At 36.2% G+C, this 27,019-nt stretch overlaps 1 protein-coding gene across 2 annotated transcripts in view; it reads left to right on the top strand.

The window, feature by feature from the left end:
• The first annotated feature begins 6,073 nt into the window (after window positions 1-6,073).
• The window catches only part of LOC134679896 (tyrosine-protein kinase Drl), a 67,473-nt gene continuing 46,527 nt past the window's right edge, over window positions 6,074-27,019 (top strand). The window contains exon 1 of one of the 2 annotated variants that reach the window (XM_063538825.1): window positions 6,074-6,486. In XM_063538825.1, coding sequence (XP_063394895.1) covers window positions 6,378-6,486 — 109 coding nt within the window. In that variant the 5' untranslated portion in view covers window positions 6,074-6,377. The remainder of the gene's footprint in view (window positions 6,487-27,019) is intronic. The other variant, XM_063538827.1, reaches the window with a different exon arrangement.

Genomic DNA, 27,019 nt, shown 5'->3' with positions numbered 1-27,019 from the left:
TTGCGACAACATAAATAGTAAACGTTACATATTCAGCACAAAAAACAAGAATAGAAAAAAAAAACAACATTTTCAATCTCACATGGCTTGGCTCACATGCGCCTATACATGTACGGACAAGTGCGACCGAAATGCACGATAACTGAAATTAACTTAATGTAATATGACTCAGGATGGTATAAATTCGATTAAAAGTCTTTATTGTAGAAATGTCTCGGTACTAACTAAGCAAACCAAGTCACTTCGATACCTAGCTCCGTTGTTTGTGATCTTAGAGTTACAAGATTGTTATAAGGGTTTGCGAGCGCTTGTCGAAAATGTTATTGATTAAATTATGAATTGGGCAAATACCGTATATACCGTACTAGCGACCCGCCCCGGCTTTGCGCGGGATACACATCATCATCATCATCATCATAGGCCTTTTCGTCCATATCAGACGATTTATGGTGTAACACCGTTTTTGATGGCTGAATATTAGACCGATGCGAGATCGACATGGTCTACCACAGGTCTGACAAGAGAAGTTTGCGGAAACCGGTACTGAGACACCTTGTCCTCGTCTTTGCTTCTTGTCAGCGAGTGCCGCGAACCAGGTCTCATCCTCATCACAAAACTTGCGACCCTCCACAACTACGGGACCCACAAAACCTTAACAAATTATATACTTAAACCTTTAATTTTTAACAAGCAGAAACGATGCATAACATATGCAGGGGCCGTGAGTTCAAGTCTCACCCAAGACAGTAATTTTTCCACATTTAAATTTTTTAAACTTTCCTCAAAAATCACTCTATTGATAGGTGAAAACCGCATGAAAATCCAGTAGTTTTTGAGTTTATCGCGAACAGACATACACACAAACAGACAGATGCAGCGGGGGACTTTGTTTTATAAAGTGTTAGTAATTAGTGATATATCCATGTACTTATGAGTAGGTACTCAGGAGGGATATTTATTGTTAGTAGGAACTCAACTTAAAATTTGACGAACTGTTTTGAAATTTGAAGTTACTGCACTAAAAAAAAACCGGGCAAGTGCGAGTCGGACTCGCGCACGAAGGGTTCCGTACCATAAAGCAAAAAAAAAAGAAAAAAAATGCAAAAACCAAACGGTCACCCATCCAAGTACTGACCACGCCCGACGTTGCTTAACTTTGGTCAAAAATCACGTTTGCTGTATGGGAGCCCCACTTAAATCTTTATTTTATTCTGTTTTTAGTATTTGTTGTTATAGCGGCAACAGAAATACATCATCTGTGAAAATTTCAACTGTCTATCACGGTTCGTGAGATACAGCCTGGTGACAGACAGACGGACGGACGGACGGACGGACAGCGAAGTCTTAGTAATAGGGTCCCGTTTTACCCTTTGGGTACGGAACCCTAAAAACGGTTTTTATAGGGGTTAACACGTCTGTACAAATTTTGGTTCTAATCACGGAAACCAAAACCGAACTTTCGGTTTTGGTTTCGTTTTCAACAAAAAAAAACTGTATTCAGTCGGAGACTAATATTTTTTGCTACCCTGAACTATTCCATGTTTATCACAAAAAAAAAGTTAATATCAATTTTCAAGACAAAAAACGAGTGGACTGAACGGAAAAACAATTAAAAACTGCGTTCATCAATCCGCCATTGAATATTGAAATACTATCACAAGTTCACAGACTTTTCATGACTTGGGGCACGATTCAGTTTTATGAATTTGATATGGTGTTCACCTTATTTTAATACTCGTTTTTGCCCGCGACTTCGTCTGCGTGGAATAAAATTAGTACCAGCAGCTAGAGTAAGTACAGCGCCTAGATAAAATCTAATAGCAATTCAAGCATAATATGCTTAATTGTTTTCACCAATTAACAGGCACTTCATTCATTTTCTCATTTCCACTCTCCTTTTCATCCTCTTTAGGGATGACTTCTGACATAAAAACTACTTTGTCCTTCCCCGGGACTTAATCTAATCTCTATGCCAAATTTAAACTAAATCCGTTCAGCTGTTTAAGCGTGAAGAGCTGAAGAGGTAACAGACAGACAGACAGACACACTTTCGCATTTATAATATTATATATATAGTATGGATAAGAGATTTGACCTTTATGGCGAGCATCATGCAATCAACGTTAGTTAAAGTACCTGATATAATTAATCTATCTTATCTATCTAATACCTCTAAACAAGCAATTCTTATTTATTTATTTATATATATATATATATATATATATATATATATATATATATATATATATATATATATATATATATATATACATATATATTTCGGGTATCTCGGAAACGGCTCTAACGATTTTGATGAGAATTGCTATATGGGGGTTTTCGGGGGCGATACACGATCTAGCTAGGCCTTATCTCTGGGAAAACGCGCATATTTGAGTTTTTATATATTTTCTGAGCAAAGCTCGGTCTGGGAAGATATCATGATCTTCTCTGTGGCGTTAATAAGCACTGTTTTCGTAGGATAGCGGTGCCGCCATATAACGGCCGTTTCCATACAAAATAATACGGCTACCTAGATATGGAATATGGATGAGTATATTTTGTACTGAGATGGGCCGGCCGCTATAGAGCGCCCGGCCCATCTTTGTACAAAATATACTGCCGCTAAATGTACAAAATATGCCGTCAATGCCGTCATATATGACGGCATCGCTATCCTAGGAAATCAGAGGGCCTACCGAGAACCACGCTATTAGACATCTTTTAGACATCACCAAGATACGATAGGTAACGATATGTTTAAGATCTAACCTGTCAAATTTGACATTTGCCCGATTCTGGAGATACTCACATCTAATAGATATCTTACTCTATCTAACGTAAAAGTGACAATTGGTTGCCCGAATTGCGCTGAAAAAGAGAACTAGTTGATATCTAAACTATAACGTATCTAGAATGGATCTAGTAGGTGTAGTCTCTTGTGAATATCTTGAAGTTCGAATACGGCAGATAGTGGGAATGCGGCCTAACACAACTAAAAATAGTATAAAAAATTGTGAAATCAAGATCAGCCTCTTGAACCGTACAAAAATATAAAAGTGGTGAAAAACTAGCATAAGTTTGTTTGTGAGTGTGGAATAAATTCGGATAATTTTCGCTGGTGGCGCCCGTTTTATTCGATGTTGCAGACGATAACATTGATTGGATTTAAATACAAAAAATCGTAATGCATTTAATCGGTCTGTGTTGGTATAACTAGCGTGATAAGATTTAAAAATAATAACATTTGTTTAAATAATTTGCACAAATAAAAATTGTCTCCGGTATCTACTATATTTTTAAATCCTGTTAAAATATAAACACTGAACATTAAAATTGCGACTACCAAATATGTCATGATATGTTCGTGAAAAAGGATAATTAAATAATTTTTAGATTTTTCGTCTATTGTATAGAATCTTACGAACTTGGGCATATGTATACAATCTTGTACATCTGCTTATTCCAAAAATATTAGCAAAACTTAATAAGAAAAAAAAAACTTGAACGTCGTTTAAACCTTTTTCCTACCGTTACATATAACTATAACTTGGTTAATTTTAACTTTATATTGAACAATATGCTCTTTAAGGAACTAAATTAACATTACATAGTTCACGTTGAAGATTTCCCTCCAAGCTAAAATAAGAATATTTAAATATAGAAAAATGCAGGAAAAGTTTGCAAGCGCATGGCTCGCGATTTCCGAGCATTTTCCGCGAGAGCGTGTGTCGAGCATTTCTCGCGCGAGAAGGCATTGCTTACACTGGCGTAGAATATGTAAGGTATAGTTGTTGTAATGTCTAGGCAAAATATCAGTTTTGGTGTAAATTTATACCTATTTTAATGGGTAAAAAAAGGATTTTTCTGTACAATAAGAACTCGTACTTTTTAAGACTTGCCTATACGGTCTTACTTAAACTTTGTGTCTTGTTTAAGCGGACACACCATTCGATTTTTTAATTGATTAAACGGATCTTGACTTTGTTCTTGACGTGTCTTTGGTGGAGCAATTAATGTTGGGTGTGGGGTTCTAATTCTAAGTGTACTTACTTGTATCATAACTTAAACTAATAACTGTAGGTATCAGCATCGCTGGGCGAGAAGTCAAAAAGTAAAACATTTGAAAAGAACCCTTCCATGACTTTGCCGTACTCGTGTAAAAAATAAAACAGTGCAGCCCTAAAGGATTTACCTGCTCGTCGCAGCCCTAAAGGCATTTCCTGGCCGTCGAATCTGCCATTATACAGCTATGTATTATATAGATAGCACCAGAAACAGCTAAACGGGTAGGGTATTCGAAATGGTCTAGGTACATCGGGGGGCACGGCAGTGCCCCCGCCAAGTCGAGCGCGATCAACTTTTCAGGAAAGGCTGTCAATGTTTTATTTCTTGTTTTGTTTATTTGTTGTTTTATTTATTTGGGTAAACGTGTTCTTGAGTGGAGACCGCGACTTGGCAAACGTAGTGTAGGACGCCCTCCAACCAGGTAGGATGACGATCTGCGAAAGACTGCAGGCAGATGCTGGATGCGGCAAGCTGAGGACAGGGCGCTATGGCGCTCTTTAGGGGAGGGCTATGTCCAGCAGTGGACTACTATAGCCTGATGATGATGATGATGTTTTATTTCTGACTAATCAATCATAGGTAACTGTTGTAATGAATTGTTTTTTAAACTGATTTCACAAATAATAATTAATTACTGGCTTTCTTTCAAAACGTCATTAAAGTACTTAAGTAAGTACTCAAATTATTTTGGTCATTTTGATTCAGATTCAGATTCAGATTCAGATGTTTTATTGACAGATCAACCTAAAGACAGACAGATCCTAAGATCAACGACAAGGTCTTTATCTCCCAAATGATGAAGTTGTGATCAGATAATTTTGAACACCTCGCTCGCTTAGCTACTTCTGCTGCTGACTGCAAAGATTGACGTTCGGATTCAGGCCGCACCAACAATACTGCATCAGTATTGCATTGCGATATTACTGCCGGCTGCATTACTGCAGCGAATGTCAAAAATCCGGGCATCAACATCGATTTTAATGATGATTCGATGCGCTGCAATACTGCTGCAGTCGACTCCATTGCTGCAACTTCAATACTGCAGCGATGGTCTGAATCCAAACGGCACCTTAACCGTCTTTGATACAGGTGCAGCATTTAGCAGTTCTTATTAAGCGCACCATCCATCAGTGCCACGCATTACTTATGCATTCGCCAGCGGCCGGTAATCCAGCGCGCCGGGAAGTAATGTTTTATTGTTCTCTATTTAGATAATTAGTTATTCTGCGTGAGGTATTTTTGAAGCTTTGAGGTTGATGTTTAGATTGATTGCTTAAATATTCCAGAATAACTTAATCTCTTATTTTGAACTGTTCTGTAATTTATGTAACCGATACGTTTATTAACCACTATGACGATATTTTCGCCTACATGTCGATATTAAAACTTCTATGTTTTAATTATATATTAATGGTAAAAACTTACGTAACTTTTTAATGAATCACTAATTAGGACAGTCATGGACTAAAATTTAACTTCTACACATTTTTTAAGACTAAATCAGATTTGGTTCCAGCTTTAATAGGTATAGTATTTCGTGAAAGTTTGTATTTACATCAACCCCGTATTTGCACATGTTACCAAGTAATAATTAGTCTCCTAGAGCCCCTAGGGTTCTAACGTATTTAGGATGCAGCAAAGTGCCCCTTTTAACCCTATTAGGCATCTAATGCAAAATATTGAAGCGCAGAAACAAATCAATTTATCGCCACTCGTACACGATGTCACGCTAAATAAACTCAACAGTATCTGCATAGAAAATAGAGTTTAATTTTATTAGTACTCGCCAAGCGGGCGTAATGCAAAACGGAAACTCCCTTGAGACAAACTCAATTAATTCCCTTTAAAACACAAGTCGCTTTCAATGAAAGCCTGAAAATTTAAACATTTTCTGATACAGTTCTAAACGCTTCGCATCCACTGCTTTCTTTCCTACAGCGTTTTCTTTTTAAGTGTATTAAATGCAGCAATGTATATATATAGTATGAGTCCTTGTTCAAACTGCGAGAGGGTTGTACAGTGCGCATGACAGTAAGTAACTTGTTGGCACGGAAAGCGTTTCAAAGCGGCAGTGCGGCGTCCGACGTCCTCAGCGTATCCCGCTGGGGTTTACCGCTCCCGGACTAAGTTTCCGTTACGAAAAATCCGCGAAAAGCGTTCGGATTTCGAATTCGAAATGGATTAGGCGTGTTTTGTTTTTGATTGACTTTTCTGCCATGTTGGAAACGGGGTTTCACGCAACATGGATACAACGTGACTTTAAAGAAATTAAGATTGAATTTGATGGAATTATTGAACTGTAAGTGTTTGTGATGGCGTTGAAGAGACTTGTTATCGTCTGGGCGGTCTGGCTGGCGTTGCCATTGGCAACGGGCCATCTCAACGTGCTCATCAGCCAGGCTGAAGTGATGAAATTGCTCGGTGAGTCTGATTAGAAATTGCACTTGTCTAAGTCTTGAGACTTGGCAAGTTGTCCGCGCTGTTCATCGTAACTATTTGATACTTAGAACTATGTTGTTTATGATAACTTTATATCTTATGAATCTACAGAGAGCATAATATATACACTATTAGAAGACTAGTTGTCATAGTATTGGTATTCTGATAGGAAAGTTGCGCGTGGAAAAGAAAAGAACAAAATGCTTAATAAAGCCTTAAGTTGCAGCTTATAATAAGTACGAGTATGTTGCAAGTAAGGTAACTCAAAATTATAATTAAGTTCTATAGTATGCAACTATTTTGCGCTAAAGCTACTTAGGTACGAACAATTTGAATAAATATTTTTATTGTTCTGAAAAACTTCTCATTTTTGACTTCCTACGATAGCCGTTAGCCGTTAAAGCATAAATTCAAATAAATTAACACCTCTTTCTATGGGCCCGATTCGGATTTTGAAATAGACATCTATTAGATATCTTAGATACGATAACAATATGTTTAAGATCTAACCTGTCAAATTTGTCATTTGCGCGATTCTGGGGATACTCTTGAACGATTTCCACAGGATATATTATGACTTAGAGATCCAATTCACATCTAATAGATATCTTACTCTATGTAACGTAAAAGTGACATTGGTTGCCCGAATTGCGCTGCAAAAGAGTACTAGTTGATATCTAAACTATAACGTATCTAGAATGGATCTAGTACGTGTCGTTTCTTGTGAATATCTTGAAGTTCGAATACGGCAGTATATTAATTGTATGGGAAGTTTCATAGTTCACGGCAGTATATATCTCTTTCGCACTAACATGTCAGTACGAGCGAGATGCGTAGAAAGTAAATTACGTTCACGATAGCGTTTATGTCAATGCCAAACTGATGGTAGCCGTACTGTTATCATTGTTATCAAAATGCGGACGTATACGTAGATCTTAACAATACGGTTAAACAAAACATTCGGCGCGATTCGGGAAATGGATTAGACATTCACTAGATATGAAATAGTAACGATATGTGACGTTCCAAGAGAAAAGGTACCCTATGGCGGTTGGCGCTTACGCTATTATTAAAGCCGCTGCAATATTATTTTGGCGTGGAACGTCACATATCGTTACTATTCATATCTAGTGAATGTCTAATTCATTTCCCGAATCGCGCCGATAGATACATATAAGACGGTAAGGCTAAAAAGGATATCATCAATGTTGCCTCTTTTCTGGAAACACCCTTTTATTTTACATCACATTACGACTCATATCGTTCGTAAGAATTCTTTTACGTATCGCTAAGCAAAGACGTTCCATATATTTGAGACGTGACGACATTTCACAATCAGAATATTGATAATTCTCGTATTTAATATCTACATACGATCTGTTACATAACGACATGATTTGAATTTCATCAGAAGATTATTACATTTAAATTTTATATAATTTTATTGGTCTCTACTCTTTGGAAAGTAGAGAGAGGGCAATATAGAGCACACTCTCCAAGTGGGTGCTGTGCCTGGCGACTGAAGTCTAGGTACTGAGAGTTGGTCAGTTGTATTAGAGGGCCGTTTTTTCAGGCTTTAGGTTAGGTTTCGTTCATGTTGTCTCGGATATGAGTGAATATAGTATCTATGCACTCAGTGTAATGCCCTGAACACAAATATATGAGATGACAAGGATTGTAAAACTTTTGAACGTTTTTTAATAATTTGTTAGACCAAGTATTGAAAATGTTAGAGTACGTTATTTATATATTTGTGATCTACTCACAAAGCCCTTTCATTTGGTATCACACATTGCATGTTTACACGAAAACAAAAAAAAAGTTTGTACTGCCGACTTTATGATGTCACAGCAACGACCCCCACCACTTTCGCGCTTGTCATCTCATATATTTGGGTTCAGGGCATTACACTGAATGCATCGATATCATATTCACCCATATCCGGGACGACATGAGCGAAAATCAATTTCTAGAAGACTTTTCTTTCGTTGGCCGGCCCACTATACCCACAACACCAGTCTTCTTGAGCTTACTGTGGGACTTAGTCGATTTGTGTCAGAATGTTGTATAATACATATTTATTTATTTAGCACTAGCGATCTTCGCACGGGGCTCTCAAAATCTTAACAAATTATACACATAAACCTTCCTCAAGAATGACTCTACCGTTAAGTGAAAACCGCACGAAAATCCGTTCAGTAGTTTATCGCGAATATACATACAGACAAAGAGAGAGGCGGCGGGGGACTTCCGGCCCGATTCAAACTTTACTTTACGTCAATTAATAGATCTATAAACGATATGGATTCGATGTTAGTCTCAAAATGTCAAGTTTCTTCAAACAAAAACGTCACTTTTGACACTGACACATCTAATCCATATCGTTTTTAGATCTATTAATTGACGTATTTTAAAGTTCGAATCAGGTAGTTTTTTATAAGGTGTATTGATTTATAATATCAGTAAGGATTAACTATGAATACAATACCAAACCACCAAATTGCTACACATTAATTTATCCACCCAGAACACCATGACACAGTTTAGATATACAGGCCTATTCGGATTTCGAGATAATCACAAGATCTAGAGACGATATAGAGATCAACTAGATCTACATTAGATATCGACTAGATGTGACTTGGATATCTAAGTCATAACTTGTCGAAATCGTTCAAAAGGACCTTCAGAATCGCGAAAACGTCAAATTTGACATATCTATCTTACAAATACCTTTAAATTATCCATATCGTAACTTGTTGAAGTCTAGTAGAAATCTAATTCGTTTTCCGAATCGAGCCGATAATCTCATTAAAGCAACAAAGACAACTTATTACTTATGTGTTATCAAACTGGATCGAGTTTCTCTGCTAATGGAGTCTGAATACGATACTATTGAAACTAGAGGACGCGTTGCCAAAAAGGCTTTTATTTTTAAAGGTATAACCGGTTTTATGGGTAAATAACGGAACGATTTCCCTTTTTTATAAAACACACACGAGAAATAGATATTCGTTGAAAATACTGAATATCTGTACCTACTTATGTGAAAAGGAATTATATTTATATTATATGATATTATCGTGTAAAAGCTCAAGTACCTACTTAATTTTTATATACCTTAATTTTGGCATAAAAAGTCAAAATAAAATAAGGCAATGGCAATGACAAATTCTCAGTATTGTTTTTTGGCAACAAAAACAATAGATACTGAGAATTTGTTAATAATGCTCGAGAAAAATATCATTATCAACAATAGAAATAACAAAACCAATAAACAAAGAGAATATCATCCAATCAATCTCTTATTTCCTAGTGGATCGGTAAATGACATGTCAACTTGTTTCCAATTTCCTCCCAAAAACATTCCAATACCGTATTGCGTTTGACTTGCGTCACCTCCGCACAAAACCTCTCACAACTGTTGATACGTCACAAAGGCATTGACGACCCCTGCCTTCGGAGATCAAAAAATGTAATTATCTACCCCTGATCTACCCTCAACCATTTATATTTGTTCTACAAATTCGACGTATGTGAGTGCGTGTCCGTTTGTTGAGACGGTACGGCAAAGTGTAAGACTATATTTTTCCTTGAATACTTTAAGGACAACACGCCTTAGCTTTTCGTGTTACTACACAATTGTTTCATAGTATTTTATCTTTTAAACAACTTGTAGTAAATAGGGATATATAATAATTAGTAAGCTATATACAGCTATATTAATGTAACATTCATAAAATGACTACCATTGGTCAACATTTTATATTCGTTTCCACGGGTTTCTTTCATCGTCATTGAGGATATTAAAAACTCTGTTATAAATTGAAAAGCTAGGAAAGCGGCTAAGTTAAAATGGGACTGGGCTGGTCATGTCTGCCGAATGCCGGACGACTTCTGGGCCAAGAAGTTAACCACAGAGTGGGAGCCCTACGAGTCTAACTGGGGAGCCGGCAGGCCTCGTCGCCGATGGCGGGATAACCTGGACTCCTTCTTGAGAGGCTGGCCAGATACTTATAGCACCAAACAGAGACGAGTGGAAGAAGAGGGGGGAGGCCTTTGCCCAGCAGTGGGACACAGTGGGCTCTGAATAATAATAATAATAAATCGAACTCGTAATTTAGCTAGATACAAAAATAAAAGAAGATAATATTAAATTAAATAAAGCTAGAAATCAATTGAGTAATTAAGTCTAGCTACTTCTTTATTCACTTCTAGCCCTAAACATTCACTTTCCCAACTAACAATTCGCTTTCCAACACCCAACTTTCGCCATCCAACAATGGAAACAATTATAGTGCACCCGCCACTACTTTATTACTTTAGGGACTACCTACTGCCAGATCAGAATGAAAATCTTATTAGAGATAAAAGAAACTCCACTGTGCAATGCATACGGAATTGAGACATAAAACAAGCTGTCAGATAAGTGCAGTGGCTGAATAATGGTCAGTGCATGATGGAATGAAGGCTGCATAGTTGTGATATTGTTGGATATCTAGAAATGCGGGGACGTGAGATACATGCGAAAGTCAGTAGTGTTTAGTGTAAGCGGGCCTTTGTTCGGGAAACATAAACAGCATCCTTGTTCATGTAAAGATTTCTATTTATCAGAAATGTCTGTTGGGAACCAGTCAATCAACTGTTATTTTCGTACTCTGAGAAAGGTTTTCTTTGTCAAATTAATCCGATTTGGACGACATTTATTTTTGAGTTATTGAAATAATCTAAATCATTCTTGTAGAATATTTAGGTAATCGTTGGCTTATAGAACATCCTCCGAATTATTAGTAAGCATAATTAACTATTTAAATAACTTCGGTATTTAGTCTATAAAACACGAGTAGGTAATAAGAGTAAGTACACAGGTAACTAATGAAACAAAGACTGTAACCTACCTGTAATTAAGGATTACTCTAGAATATTCGAACTTTATTTTGAACGTAGAAATTACCCTCACTTATATTTTCTACTCAAACGTATGACTACATCTAAATCTAAGGAGTCTTACGTGTTTGTTTTATGCATAATTACCGGGTCTTATTTAATTTAACAATGATCACTTTAATATCTAAAGAGTAAAGTTCAATAAGTCTGTAATAATGCTTTTATACAACTCTTATACAATAACTTGTTATTGAAACGAAACAAATTATTCCAATAAACTAATACTTTTATAGCATGAAAGTTCAACGTACAGTCGATTAGACAAACATAAATCATTTTAACGACAAATGACAGTCGTATGTGTCAAAAATAATAGACTGGAGCGACATCTGACGTGCGGGGAATTAATGACAGTTCAAACATCAATTTGGGTGTCTTATCGTATGGTTGCAGCGGTGGGGTGTCACTGTATGGTAGACGTCAAAGATGTGTTACTAATTTAAACCATATTCCTTTGTAATAAGGATATGTATGTACATATCTGCAAAGGCGTTCGTATGGGGTTATTTAGCAATTTTTGTAGTGGATATTAGGGTAATGGTGAAATAAATGGGGTGATTGGGAGCGCTGAAGAATGGCAAAGTTGTGTCTTCATTTTAAATGTGTGGGGTGCCGTGATTATACTCGTATCGTATAATTAGATCTCAATTATTCTGGTTGGCAAACAAAGTGATGACTAAGTGCAGTAGTATTTTCTTTTATAAATTGACCTCTGCTTTTTATCCAGAAAGTCAGTTTTCTTTCACGTTTTTTACTACACCATAGTCCATAAGGGCAACAGGTATCTTATAGGTAGGTACCGTTTGGATTCAGATTACATCATCATTACTGCAGCAGTATTGCAGCGCGACATATTGCTGACCCAATATTACAGAGTTCTATTAAGTTTCACTTTTATCGAATTGAAATTTGAACATTGTCATAGTGACATTAAGGGGCACTTGCACCATCCCACTAACCCGGGGTTAAGCGGTTAAACCGTTAACCCTGTATCAAATTGTACTGGTAACTATGTTTACTCCAGGTTTAACCGCTTAACCCTGGGTTAGTGGGATGGTACAAGTGGCGCTAAGTCGAATTTCAACTATCTTGACTCAACTACCTTGTAATATTGGGCCAGCGATATGTCAAAACCGGGTAACGACACTAGTAACACAAAACACAACATAGGCTATGAAAAAAAAAACAGCAGTAAGTAAAGTTAATACGTGTGGTACCTTTATTATTGCACGAGTTTTCCACGGTACATAAACCAAAGAAACCTTGTGAAGGAGTTAGGACTTTGTGTTTCTACATACTTGCCTACTCTTCTAGCACAAAAGAGAAACGACGTAAGTGACGGAATTTTGTGAGTAAAATAAGCTGTTTAGTGTTGCCTTGCTGTTAAAGGGATAATATCAATAAAACGTACTTGAAGTCGGTTTATGGCGTAGTTTATGGCAGGTTTAGTGCGATTTGTAAGGTATAGGTGCTAAAAGGGCGTAGTTGTAATAAATATGTATGGTTACTATTGGGGAAGAAAGGGTCCAATGCTTTATAACACTTATAGATGTACGATACGACCCAAGCTTACTTGGTCTTTGGCGAACGTCGAACTATCTGAGGTCTCCTGCTCGTACAAAATATAATTGTAAAATTTTCGTTACAAAATATTTCATAAAAACTTCCTTGCACTATTTAAAAACAAACAATAATATATACAATAGAAGTTTCCAGCCTTCCTACGTGTTCTAACGAAGACGCGTGTCGTCCATTTGTGCCTGTCGCTATGTGGGTCACTGGGCTGTTATATATTATGGTAATGAGGGATGACCACTCCCTTCGCTATTTAGGTCTTGTACTTTATGTACTATCTATGTACCTATTGAACTATTTAAAAACAAATATCAGTACAATACGCAAAAGTTCTCAGGCTAAGTGTTCTAACGAATACGCATCCCATCTGCTATGTGAGTCAATGAGCCACTGAGCTGTTGTATGGTAATGAGGGATAATGATGAAATACGGCGTCAGCGAAATATAGATAAATACAGTTAGGAGTTAAATAATTGAATATATAGGTATGAAAAAGAAATGTCGCTGATATGCGGACAATATTGCAAAAACAACAAAATTGGACAAAAATGCAAAAACAAACAAAAGCACAATAGAAGTTCTCAGGCTACGTACGTGTTCTAACGAAGACGCATGCCGTCCATTTGTGCCCGTCGCTATGTGGGTCACGGATCTGTTGTACATGGTAATGAGGGATGACAACTCCCTTCGCTATTTAGGTCTTGGGATTTATGTACTAAAATGTGGCTGTAAATTACAAGTGTGATATAAAATACCGAAAATAACGTACGGGGGTAACTTACTATGATGTCCTTATTGCCATTTTGTTTAGGATCTAAACTGAGTGCTAAGGGACGAAGTTATGCGACTTATATAGCTCCGTCCTTTAGCAATTCAGTAAAGGTCCTAAACAGAATCGCAATAAAGACATCGTGGTAAGGCCCCAGGAAGGAATGAAGAAGTCACAGGAAAACAATTTAAGAAATTAATAAGGTGTAATAGGATAATATTCAGTCCTCTAGTAATAACTAAGAAGAAGGCAAAGCCAAACATGGAAAATGCTCCACCGACAAGAGTCATACTCTTAAATATATGATGATGAGTAACAACTAACACCATAGAATATGTGGTATTTTGTCATCTAGATTTGAAAATATTTTTACAACTAAATGATATCAGGAAGATTCCTAAATTAAAGTCAATGTGGAAAAAACCGTCTATCAGGTAATATTGTCAGCAAGCTCATACGTCGCTTCTCGTCTTGCATTTTGTACACAAGAGCAAAAGGAGCGAAGCTCTTCTTTTCTCACTGTGTTTGAGCGTGACATACTTATTTAAATACGAGAGTTTTCCCCCTATGATAGATATCCCAACCAAAAATTTTATATGCTAGCCATCCTTATAAGTAATGACCTTACCTATACACGAAAACCAACACGACATTAAATTTCAATAAAAATAGCATGCTACAAATTAGACTAGCCAAGTTACAAATGAAGCCGTAACATGTCATAATAAATAACTCAAATGACACTCGAGACCCGTTTGTCAAAAATAACCTTTAACATAAACGCCATAAGAGCGCTGGGCGCCATTAATCTGACAAACTTTTACAAATTGGCGTTTAAAACGCATCAGTCAGTGTTGCCATGATGAAATTGATGAACAACTCGCCGGACCGTCACGTGAGTTGCGATGTTTAGTATTACAATCGCTTTAAAATTTAAAAGAGTCCGGCACTCGAACCAACCAGTCACCCAACTAGTATATTATTTTTCAAACTGATAGGGTAAGATGATAGATGTCATCTCCATACAATTTATAACTTATAACCTTAAAATGCCAATACTTAGTGTCAAAATTGTCTTGAATTCACATCTATCATGTTTAGTTTAGTTTAGTTTAGTTTATTTATCTCAATATACAATTTTCATACAGGTAAAATATAACATTTCAGCTTGTACTACTTGTCATATGAAGATCGTTTTTTAGAATAATAATAAGAATTAGAATAGAACATCAAAATATAAAATAAAATAAAATTAGTACATAACAAATCAAAACAATGCAAATAGAAATAAATTAAAAAACGTCAAAATGTCACAATAGTAAAATATTTAAAAATAAAACAATGTCAATAGAAAAATTAAATCAGTTTCAGTACTACAAAGTACAGATCATAGAAAATGATGTCAATAAGAATAATTAAAAATAAAAATAACATAATAAAAACAATTTATTAAATATATCTAGTACCTACTGTATAGTACGCATCAATATCCACTAACTAATTATGTTCAATATTTATTTAATTATTTGTATATATTCTTTTACGGAGTAAAGTTCCTTTTCCAACAAAAGGCTCTTCAGTCTGCGTCTAAACGTTTCCTCATTAGTTTCCTTTTTCAAGTCGACAGGTAGGTGTTCATAGTATGTCGGCCCTATGAAAGATCTTTCTGGTGTTCATAAAGCTACATGTCATCTACCCTTCCAGTTTGAAAAAAAAAACAGTATAACGAATGCCCTTTCAGAGTCTTATATGTAAACTCACATAATATATGTGTGTATGTGCTTCCATTCACTACCACTATGTGGCTGGTGTTCTCACTTGCCCTCAATGTGCGCGGAGGTTCACCTCCAAGATCGGCTATGTCAGCCATATTCGGGCGCACGAGCGCCGAGCTAACTAGGAGTCGAAGTGGTCGCCATGGTCGAAATCGGCCGGAAGGATCATCATCATCATCATCATGTAAACTCAATAAGCTTTATGAACACCAGAAAGATCTTAAGTAGGTACTTCAATGGAAAACTAATTCAGATGTGTGCATTACTTCTAACGATGTAATGATGCTTAAATTATTTTATTTATCTCACCATTCGATTCACCGGCACCATCCCTACAATAATCCTCTAATCTAATATACAATCATCTATCCATCTCGCGTTGAATCATAGTTCACATAGTTGCCTGCTGTGCATAGGTCTCTGTTACTTTTGTTGTTTTTATCACGTGTACCGTTTGACTCACCCGTGCTTAACTCGCTATAGGAATATTCTAATGTCCAAGCCCACACTCTGGCTCGCATTGCATTTTAATTATTAATATGATCGTGTTATGCTTTTCAGTTACACGGGTCAGGTACACGTTTATCTGACCACTCGACTCGTCCAGCTACACGAATAAACATGATGTCCAAATTCACTGCGTATCGCATTGCATTATAATTATCTGGGTAATATGTTCGTGTTATACTTTTCAGTTACACGGGTCAGTTACACGTTTGTCTGAACGCTCGACTCGTCCAGCTATCGAATATCCCTGATGTCGAACCATTCCGTCTCGCGTTGCATTTTAATTATCTAGGTAATATTTCATGTTATACTTTTCAGGTACACGGGTTTGTCTGACCGTACGACTCACTCGTCTAGCTACATGAATAAACATGATGTCCAACCATTCCGTCTCGCGTTGCATTTTAATTATCTAGGTAATATTTCATGTTATACTTTTCAGGTACACAGGTTTGTCTGACGGTACGACTCACTCGTCTAGCTACATGAATAAACATGATGTCCAACCATTCCGTCTCGCGTTGCATTTTAATTATCTATTTCATGTTATACTTCTCAGGTACACGGGTTTATCTCACCGCTCGACTCACTCGTCTGGTTACACGAATAACCCTGATGTCCAACCATTCCGTCTCGCGTTGCATTATAATTGGCTAGATCTGCTCCTGTCATTTTTCACGTGACACAGTCGAGAACCCGTGGTAATACATCACTTATGATGGATGGTTCTGATATTTAAGAACTTATAAATTCCTGGATATTTATAGGGGCTTTAGGTGTGAAATCGGGGGACATGGTGGTGAACGCATTTAGGTGAAGGTAACCGAGTGAATAAATACAAAAAATGGGAGTCTCGAAATAATGTTGATATGAAAATATTGTTAGAAAACTTTCTTCTTTTTATATTGCTGTCAATAACCTACAGTAAGTATTAAGGTAAAGTACAATAGAAGTAACTTTGCTTTTTGCGATAGAGCCATGAGTAGTAACTATTATGATCTAAAAGCACATCTATTTATGATAATCATTATCATTTCCCCGCCCAATTTCATATGCCATTCCCAATTCATTTGATTCCCGCACAATTGCCTCGGGATTTGATAATAGTTAGCGGTCGTCATAAACTATACTATAAAATGGACTCGTAAAATACATTATTTTAACAGTTATTAGCTCTGGCTTTAACGATACACTTTCATATTTAGCATATTAGGAAATCTATTGGGAAATATGAAATTGACCATTTATAGCTGCGAAATAAAATATGAACTTGCAGACCTTATTATAGGTACTAACTTTTCAGTTTTTGCAGAGTTTTTTTAAAGCAACGAATATTTCAACATTAACATCAATAGAACACAATAAATCAGCACTCACCAACTACCTGTTTGTCCCAGTAGCCGTAGAGACGTCGGGGTGTTGGTGTGGTGAGGCAAAAACCTTCCTTAGGGAAGTAGGTCGCCGCATGCAAGAAAGGGGCCTTGACCCGCGCTCCAGGTTTTTCCTGGTGCAAAGGCTGTCCATCCCAATTCAACGCGGTAACGCGGCGAGTGTGATGGGCAACTTTGCGCCGGGGGTAACGCGGGGAGGCCTCTTTGAGTAGTTTTTATATTCTTTGTTTTATTTTAGATATACATATTTAGGGTTGTTAGTTTTAATTTAGTATTATTTATAGATATATCTAGTTCATAAGTTATTTATTTGCCTTTCTACTAAATACGTTTTTAGATCTAAATAAAGTTTCTCATGGGAACCAGAAAAAAAATATACCCCTCAAATATGTTATAAGTGTTATAACTGTTATAAGTTACAACTAACAGTCAAGTGTAAAGATATGGGTGCATATAACTTCTCAAAAATATGTCCCATGGTTCTTAATTCGCTGACATATTTTTGAGTATGATTTGTGCATCCATATTTTTACCCTTGACTGTACAATCAGATAACCTATTATTTACGAGTTAATTTTACTAATAAACAATGCAATTAACATCCTCTCTTGCATAAAATCAAACGTGCCATATTTTCCGTGAACACACAGTACTAAATAAACGTACTTTATGACGCTTTAAATTTATGACATGTGCGTTGCGTATACGCCGTAAAACATTGATAACGAAACGTGTAATCAAACGGCTCCCTGTGGACTGCCAAAACTGGTGGAATGGATGCTTTGCTGTGTATGTTTGGTGAAAGGTGGAAATTAGCCTTACTGATCATTACCTACTCATCAGAAGCAGCCATTGTATTGCAGATCGGCAGTTCATAACATTTTGTTCAGCAAAAGAATTAATTAACTGTGAAAATGAAAAGCTTTAAGGCGTGCTTTTTCCGTAGGAGCTAAGCGAACCAGTTTTTTGAATCCATTAGAAATATAAGAAACAATGTTTTAAAATTGTGAAAAAAATATATCTTATACTTAAGGATCTGGCAGATACGTTTTGGATCTCAAAAACATGATTAGATAAACTTTGCTCGATAGAAAAAAATTCCAAAGTTACGCCTTTTTTTAACAATAAATCAAAACCAGAGCTACAATACAAACTTTTTTGACTTGTTTTTTACATAAATGTATAGGTAATAAGATAATCTAGATGTTTTGGATCACTTTGTCTCGGTAACATCATTAAAATAATTTCTATGTTTCAATACCTACTAAATCCGCAAGCGCCATCACTCGCGAACGCACTTACGCCCTCTTCAGTCGCGCGGCAGCGCTTGTAGAGGACGGACCTGCGTCAGTGTGTTCCGCGCGGTCACGTGATTTTACCATTTACAAACAATGGGAAACAAAGCATATGAAACGTAAGAAAAAGTCACTAAGTGCTATAAAAACACACTTTCTGATAACAGAAGCATCTAATACTTTACGAGGTGTTTAAAAGCGCCTAGCTTTACTACATCAACAGTTAAAATATTTCAGTATTTTCACTAGGTCAGCAACCAATTTCAATGTAGGTAAATAATATTATATTCCTAGATAATATAATTGTGAGTATGTAAGTATGATATATTTACAGTATTTCACCTTTACTGATATACCTACGTCAGATCTGCAAAATGATTATATTCCTTCGTGCTCTTTGACTCCTTTGAAAATCAGAAATTATTTATTTGGATTGACACAGTATGGGGATGTATAGTGTTACGCTTTTAGTATGAGGGTGCCGAAGGCGCCCGGCTTTGGATCGCATGCAACGTGCCAGGCCCGTCAAGCGTGCAATTTCATCATCATAATCATAAATTTATATAAATATAAATTTTTTCTTTAATGTATTGTTTTTCGGGATGTATTCAAGCGATTTGCTGAAATTTATTGAATAGTGTTCTTTATTTAGGTATGCCTCGATACTCAAAAACCGAATACCATTTGTCATATAAAAAAAATTACTCTCTACTCAACCGGTGTTTTACAATGTAGTATACAAACTCTTCGATTATGTTTGCGTTTTCTTATCAGGTTGTCGTATTTAAGAGTAAAATGCTTATCTCTCACCCCGATTGATTAAGGTTCTACCTACCTACCTACCTACCTACCTACCTACCTACCTACCTACCTACCTACCTACCTACCTTACCTACCTACCTACCTACCTACCTACCTACCTATACCTTACCTTAATATGAACAATACCTTACCTTAATTGACCGTCACCTTAAAAATGTTTGTTTCCTTTCGGTACTTTAATTCTACTACGCTGCCATTAAATTAAAACGTTGTTACCGATCACTAAATAATAAGTGCACATGGCTCTGTAAAAATAATAATTCTAAATATAATGATCAGAAACACGTAATGAAAAAAATACATACATATACAATAAAAACTATAAAAACGTGACCCTTGCACGGTATGGTTAAAATACTGCCATCGTAAGATCCTTATACTGTGACCCGTTTGCTATCGCCGCCGCGCACAGCGCGCGCTCACGAGCTCGTCGAGCGGGTCGGGACGCGCGGGCGGGGCTTCACGGTTTGCCGCGCACCTCACCCCCTCAGATTCGTTGATGAGTCGAATCATATCGCCTTAACATTTTTAAAATATTTTGTGATTGTGGCATTGATCTCTTATTTAGATGTTTTATATCTCTATTTGAAAGACCTGCAACCTAAAATAAATTAAAAATAACTACAAGATTAAAATTTACTATCTAAAAAAAGTAAAAACGATAAAATTAAAAAGCCTAATATGTCTATAATTAAGCTAGCTAGATCATCCAAAGTCCGACCCCAGTGGAGGGATTTCTATAAGGCTGGTTGCGTTACAATAGCTTTCTTAACTACCTTTAGCGAACAAACAGACTGTTTTCTAAAATTGTACTCATGTATGTTCATCGGTAATTAAATAATTTGTCTATTAATACTAAGTCTACCCCACTATGTAACAACGTCTCCACTGTTTCTACCAATTTCATGAAATCAAGTAAACCTCAGTATAAATAAATCTAAACTACCAATTACTGTAAGCCTACGATTCGCGTGTGTTTACTAGGGTTGTCTCTATAAATAGACCGGACAAAGGACACCGTGGGAACCATCTGGTGCAACACGACCGTTTGTCAACCCTTCAACAATTACAAGATAGAATTAAATATAGAACGGAAAGCTTAAGGTTTGGTGTAATAGTGAATAACACAATGGAATATGTATGCGATAGTGTTTCATGGATTATTTATAATTTAGTTTAACACAAAACAACCTGTATACTTATTTAATTACACAAACGGGTCTACCGCGATATACGGCTCGATTCGGAAAATGAATTAGATATCTATTAGACATCAAGAAGTTACGATATGGATAATTTAAAGATATTGTAAGGGAGATATGTCGAATTTAACGTTTCCGCGATTCTGGACGTCCTATTGAACGATATCCACAAGTTATGACTTAGATATCCAAGTCACATCTAGTCGATATCTAATGTATATCCCAAAAATCTCTAGTTCGTCTCTAATCTTGCAATTATCTCGTTTCCCGAATACGCCTGATACTTTCATTGTCGGCGCGATTCGGGAAATGATTTAGAGATTCACTAGATATGAAATAGTAAAGTTATGTGACGTTCCACGGCTAAAGGTACCTTATGGCAGCTAGCGCTTACGATATTATTAACGCCGCTCCAATATTCAGCCAGGGCAATGGTGTTTTATGCCGTGGAACGTTACATATCTTTACTATTTAATATCTAGTGAATCTCTAAATCGTTTCCCGAATGGCGCTGTGTTTTTGCCTTCGCGAGAGTTTACAGTGTTATAACCTGTATACTAAGTTTTAGTACTAATTGAAAATGTTACTAGTTTGCTTACTTTTAAACTATTAGGACATACCTAGTGTAGTTTTGAGAATAGTGTGTGTAGAAGAACACAATTTTTAGTACCTACATTACATACCTATGTATAATAAATGTAGGTGGATTTAAAACTTGAAAACGTCTGATAGGCTACGCCTAATAGAGATACAGTTTGGACAGAACAAATCATTAGGTAAAATTGTTGAATAATTGTTTAACCTATATTAGGCATTAATTAATTAATAAACAATAATTGTTTGTTATACTCGTACCTACAATGAAGTATTTGAACAAATTAAATTATTTTCCAGGAAATATTTTTGCGATAGCAGAGGACGCTGGTTCGATTCCAGCCTGGGGCACTGGAGGCCTTGGTCACTTTTTCTTAGCATATGACATTTATTTCAGTTTATACTCGTACCTACTTGTATTCGGTAGGTGAATTTAATTTTCGCTTATACTTAGTATATCTATATCTAAGCAACAAAATAAATGTAAAACTGGACCAAAGTTGTATTAGTACTAATAGTTACCTAATTTTACGGTACCTATGTACAACTAATAGTTCGTATATGTTCAAGGCGATACAGGCTAACCCGTGTATTTGTCTCCCCTTTATGTGACGACTCACCTCATAATTTCCCACCATAATGACCTGTATTTATAGCCGCTGATAGCTTCGACAGCTCCCGTCAGACTGTCAATAATTATCGTGTTCTATATCAGTACTGTTTGACGTTAGTTGACCAGCGCGATATTTCCAGTGAATTATTTAAGTGGGCGGAGTTTACAAACGGCAAATAATAGCACGAGTTTCTTTGCAGTCTTTTTTCTTTTCTTCGGCTGAATGGATAAAAAGTAACGAGGCTGTGGTTATTTTGCGAGGTATTTTTTGCTGACTAAATAATTTGTTTTCGTGTCTCCCGTTGGGACAGTCACTTTGCAAATGAAGATATCTCTTCACTCCGTTCGAGCACCATAATACTTATATCGGGGGTAATGTGCATTGTGTCACTTACAACCCTTGGTTAACAATTTAAATCCAAGATGAACTGACGATCTAGTCAGGTTAGAAGAATACGCACGACTCGTTGTTGTAACATCCTTGAGAAAGGCTTTTAAATAAATAACAAATTGACTAAGCCCCACGGTAAGCTCAAGAAGGCTTGTGTTGTGGGTACTCAGACAACGATATACATATACAATATATAAATACTTAAATACATAGAAAACAACCATGACTCAGGAACAAATATCTGTATCATCATACAAATAAATGCCCTTACCAGGATTCGAACCCGGGACCATCGGCTTCATAGGCAGGGTTACTACCCACTAGGCCAGACCGGTCGGTTTTGTATGTTTTCTTAGCCTATTTGAGTGTTCCACTGCTCGGCAAAGCCTCTACCCCGGTTCACCATAACTCGATGGTTATAACTTACGAAACTTAAATTAAAAGCACTTACAGTAAATGTATTTAACAAAAGCGTTGTACCTCCCATGTTTATTTCTATTAACTTACACAATAAATCAATCGTTAAACTTTCCACAAACAATAGCTTAGCTTGCACGTGTTACCCGGTGTTCAGTTTATTTTGCCACAAGTGTACACTCTATGCTGTGATGTTATTCCCATAACTAGAGCGCGCGCACGTGCCTCTAAACCAACATAAGTGTGAACTCTGGGTATAACTGATTGTTATTAATATAAAGGTCAAGTTATACTAGTTATTAGTTTCAGCAAATTGCAAGATAAAAGATAAACTTGACGCGTGACGGAGTTATAGCTTGTTTACCTTTCCCATTACACTGGCGGGCAAGTTAATGGCTTTTAGATTATGAATTTACTGTAATTTGATAAAGTGGTTTTTAAAAGTTCAGGTACGTGGTGCTATTTTTGGATAGTCATGTTAGGGTGAAAGTACGTGATACTATAAAGATAGTAAACCCACTAACTTCTAAACTAAAGTACTTTTATAATTCAGCACTTACTTGATAATATTGGACTGGATATGATACTGGACTGTGCAGCGCAGACTACAAAAAGGTTCATGTTTATATTTCGTCGGGTGACAAGCAAAAGTCACTAAGTACTATCAAAAAATTAAAGTAACAATATTCAATTTATTACACTTGTAACACAGTTTATTGTCCAATAATTTCAATGGTGTTAGTTAGTGACTTTTGCTTGTCACCCGACGATTTATCTTTAGTCAAGTCACAGAATAAATAATAGTACTAGGTACAGAAGACTCACTCTCTAACAAAGGTCTGTTACGATCAGCACAGATATGGCCGCTAGGTGGCGACAGCGCCACGCGCGGCTTATGGCTTTCCCCAAAATTGGGGTGAAACGGATCTACATTTAGCTACCTGTAGCAAAGCGACGAAATCGCGGAGTGAGCCACGCCTGGTTAATTGTACTAGTTTGTGTTTGTTGCTAAGTCTGTCTGTTTTCCAGTTAAAGGGAACCAGGAATGAAGTGGATTTCGTTCGCATTGAACTAACAAACAAACAAAGTTTTCAACTTTTTCCAAGTCCCTGTTACTTTCCAAATATCATACTGTGTCTGTGAAGAGTGTTATTGAAAAAGAAACTGTACTGCAACTAAATACAGCGCACTTTTAAATAAATAAATAATTTACAATATAATATAAGTTTAGTTAAAGGACGCACGGACGCATCTACTGAAGCAATGCACAATCAAAGAGAAAATGTTTTTCTTTTGCTGCAGAAGATAGTTTTGCTTTTCTTTTTTTGTTTTGTTTTGAGTTTAGCACGGAAAGCATTGTTTTAATAAAGTATTCAGGAATATATGTAATCATTTTAAAAATAAAAACTGCAGTTTTTTTTAAATTGGTTATTTGTGTATAAAAATTGGTACCTAATTGATATTCAGGCTATCGAACGATGTTAGTGACATATATATTTTTTCTATATTTTTAGCCAATAGCAATTTCCAAAACTTCCTATGTGATGATTTGTTTGGATCGAATAATATTCTAATTAGAGTATAAGAATAGCTTCAATACTCGTGTCCTTAGTAAAGTTATGTATCAGTTTAATATAAACGTATGACACTTTATAAAATTGCCTTATTATTGATAATAACCGATTGAAAACAGCCACATTCATCAGAAGCAATTTAGCACCATACGTCGTAATATTATAAAAGCATTATATACTTGAAAAGTCGACTTTTTCCGACGATAAAATATTAATCGTGTGAAGCTAGTCAACATTCACAGTAAAAAATGAACCACTTATTTACACAATAATCAATTTTCTACCTTTTGTCATTGAAATAAAGCGTATAAATGGACATTATTAGATATTCTATAACTTGAAGAATTACGAAGGTACAAATTACTTTAATAGACGATTCAAAACTACCACATGACGTGTAAATTGTTACGTTCGTTCGTCGTTCGAAAAGAATATTAGTGAGAAACTTTTCTTTTCCTCTTCACGTTAGTATAAATTGTCTTTTTAGTTGTTAACTTGCACCTGAACTATTACAAAAGTAGTCCCCATCTTGATATTATTTACATTATTTATAGAAAATTTGTTTATACAATTTGATGCCACTCAACCACACGGGCATACCTTATTGCAAGGTATATTTCAATTCCCATCAAATTTTGGTTTCTAGTTTTAATATTAACTTGTTTGTAAGGCCTGCTTAGAGTGCTTAGCTTTACTTACCTAACACATAGTTTATAGTCTCCTACGTGACACTAAGTAAAGAAATAATAGATCAGGTACCAGAAACATTCGTTTAAACTATAAACAAAAAGCAAAATAATGTATAGCGAGATTCCACCAAGAATTTCTACCAGATATTTGTACGAACAATAACTATTCTTCTCAAGACAAATTAGCATCTTCATCTCCAAGCGCTGGCTCAGCTAACACGTTTTGTTTTCTTTAAAACAATTTCGGGGACGCAATTCTGGAAGTTAGGACATTGTTTTGCACTATAAGGCGTAATGGTGCCAAATGCTTTAGCCAAAAAGTTATGGAAGCAAGTCGAGATGAAATAGTGGTCTTTGAATGCAATTTGTTTTAAGTTAGATGCATGAAGTTAAATAGTGCAATATATATGTTTGTTGTTTTTAATATGTTAATTGTTGAATCAGTCACTTAGTTTAGATATAAGTAGGTAATTATAATCTGAATATCTATACAAATTGACCAATTTTCAATCTTCTTACGTGTAAATGATCTCATGTCGGTAAGTAAAGTAGTACTGTCTCCTCATTCTGAATCCTATATATACCTATGCTCGTACTCGCATAATAAATGCTCCATACATAATATGTACCACCTCTGAAATGGCAAATGTCAATAATGGCAATAAATGGAAATTGTAAAATATGCCACGGTGTCCACTTGCGATAAGGTAGGCCATAAATTGCATCCACACTGCAGTTTAATTTTGTAGGGCAACACTGTTCAACATGGTAACACTAGGTAACTTACCTAGTTACTTACTGTTGCACAGGTTTGCTCCAAAGTTGTTCTACAAAAGTTAATGTGGAATTGTGATACGTGAAATGTGAACGATACACTTATATGTATCCTAGTTTGACACTAAAAATAAACATCATGCTTGCATTTTCCTGCATTTAAAAATTACTAAACATTTACATATTCTAGTGTAATAAATGTATTACCCCATCTCGCTATAATTAACAAAGGCTCACAAAAGTTACGATTTATCCCCGAACAAATAAACATGTAATGGAGATATTCGGTAATTCCCCGCAAGGTCGCATACGTGACGGGCCGGGAATACTTTGCCGGCAACAAGTGGGTATAATGTCGGAAAATAATGCTTCATCGAGCTTTATTGCCTTCCGCTTTGCAGATGTGTTCTCCATTCATTCGTTGTTTTGGTTTTATTTGGACTTAATGTGTTTCAAGTTGAGTGATATTTCTGTTGTTTTTTTACGTAAAAATAGACCTTAAAGGTAATCGCAGACCAAAGCATATTTATTTGTGCAAATACAAAACACACATTAGTTATAGACTATAGCCAGAATAGCACTGCTACGTACCTATATATGTGTTATATGTAGGGTCGTGTTCCTGGTGTAAGTAGAGGATGACTCACGCTAGACCGGGCCGGAGCCGAGCCGGAGCTTGCGGCATTTCGTTTTCTATGGAAAGCACCACGAGATCACCGATCAGCCGTCATAGAAAATTACATTTCGGACGCCTCGGCCGGTCTAGCGTGAGTAATCCTTTAAGATTCCCAGAGTTCTTAAAGATGCATCTATTGAGTTTGTTGAGGGCCAGGGTATTTTCTGTGCCTTTATCAACATAGTAAATCCTTATGCATTTGTATAGCTAATGATAGGACGATACTGGAGTCAGTTATGTAACGCTGCCATACATGACCCAAAAAAATTTTATTAAGCTATGAGCTTCATCACATCTGATATTTGAGTAATTCTAAGCATTTCTAGCGTGAAGTGGGGGGGAGGGTGGGGTACAAAGACGGCCGCCATCCGTCATCTTTAAAAAAAATCTACTCTGATCCTGGTGGGTACTAGGGCAAGTTTGGTATCATTTTCGTATAAACCAAAGACGTAGAATTCATTGCTGATATTTGTTTTTTCAATTTCATAGTAATTTTACAAGAAA

This window comes from Cydia fagiglandana, chromosome 3, assembly GCF_963556715.1.
Source record: "Cydia fagiglandana chromosome 3, ilCydFagi1.1, whole genome shotgun sequence".
NCBI classification, from domain to species: domain Eukaryota; kingdom Metazoa; phylum Arthropoda; class Insecta; order Lepidoptera; family Tortricidae; genus Cydia; species Cydia fagiglandana.
The sequence above is the reverse complement of the archived record's forward strand: the minus strand, read 5'-3'. Positions and strand labels throughout refer to the sequence as shown.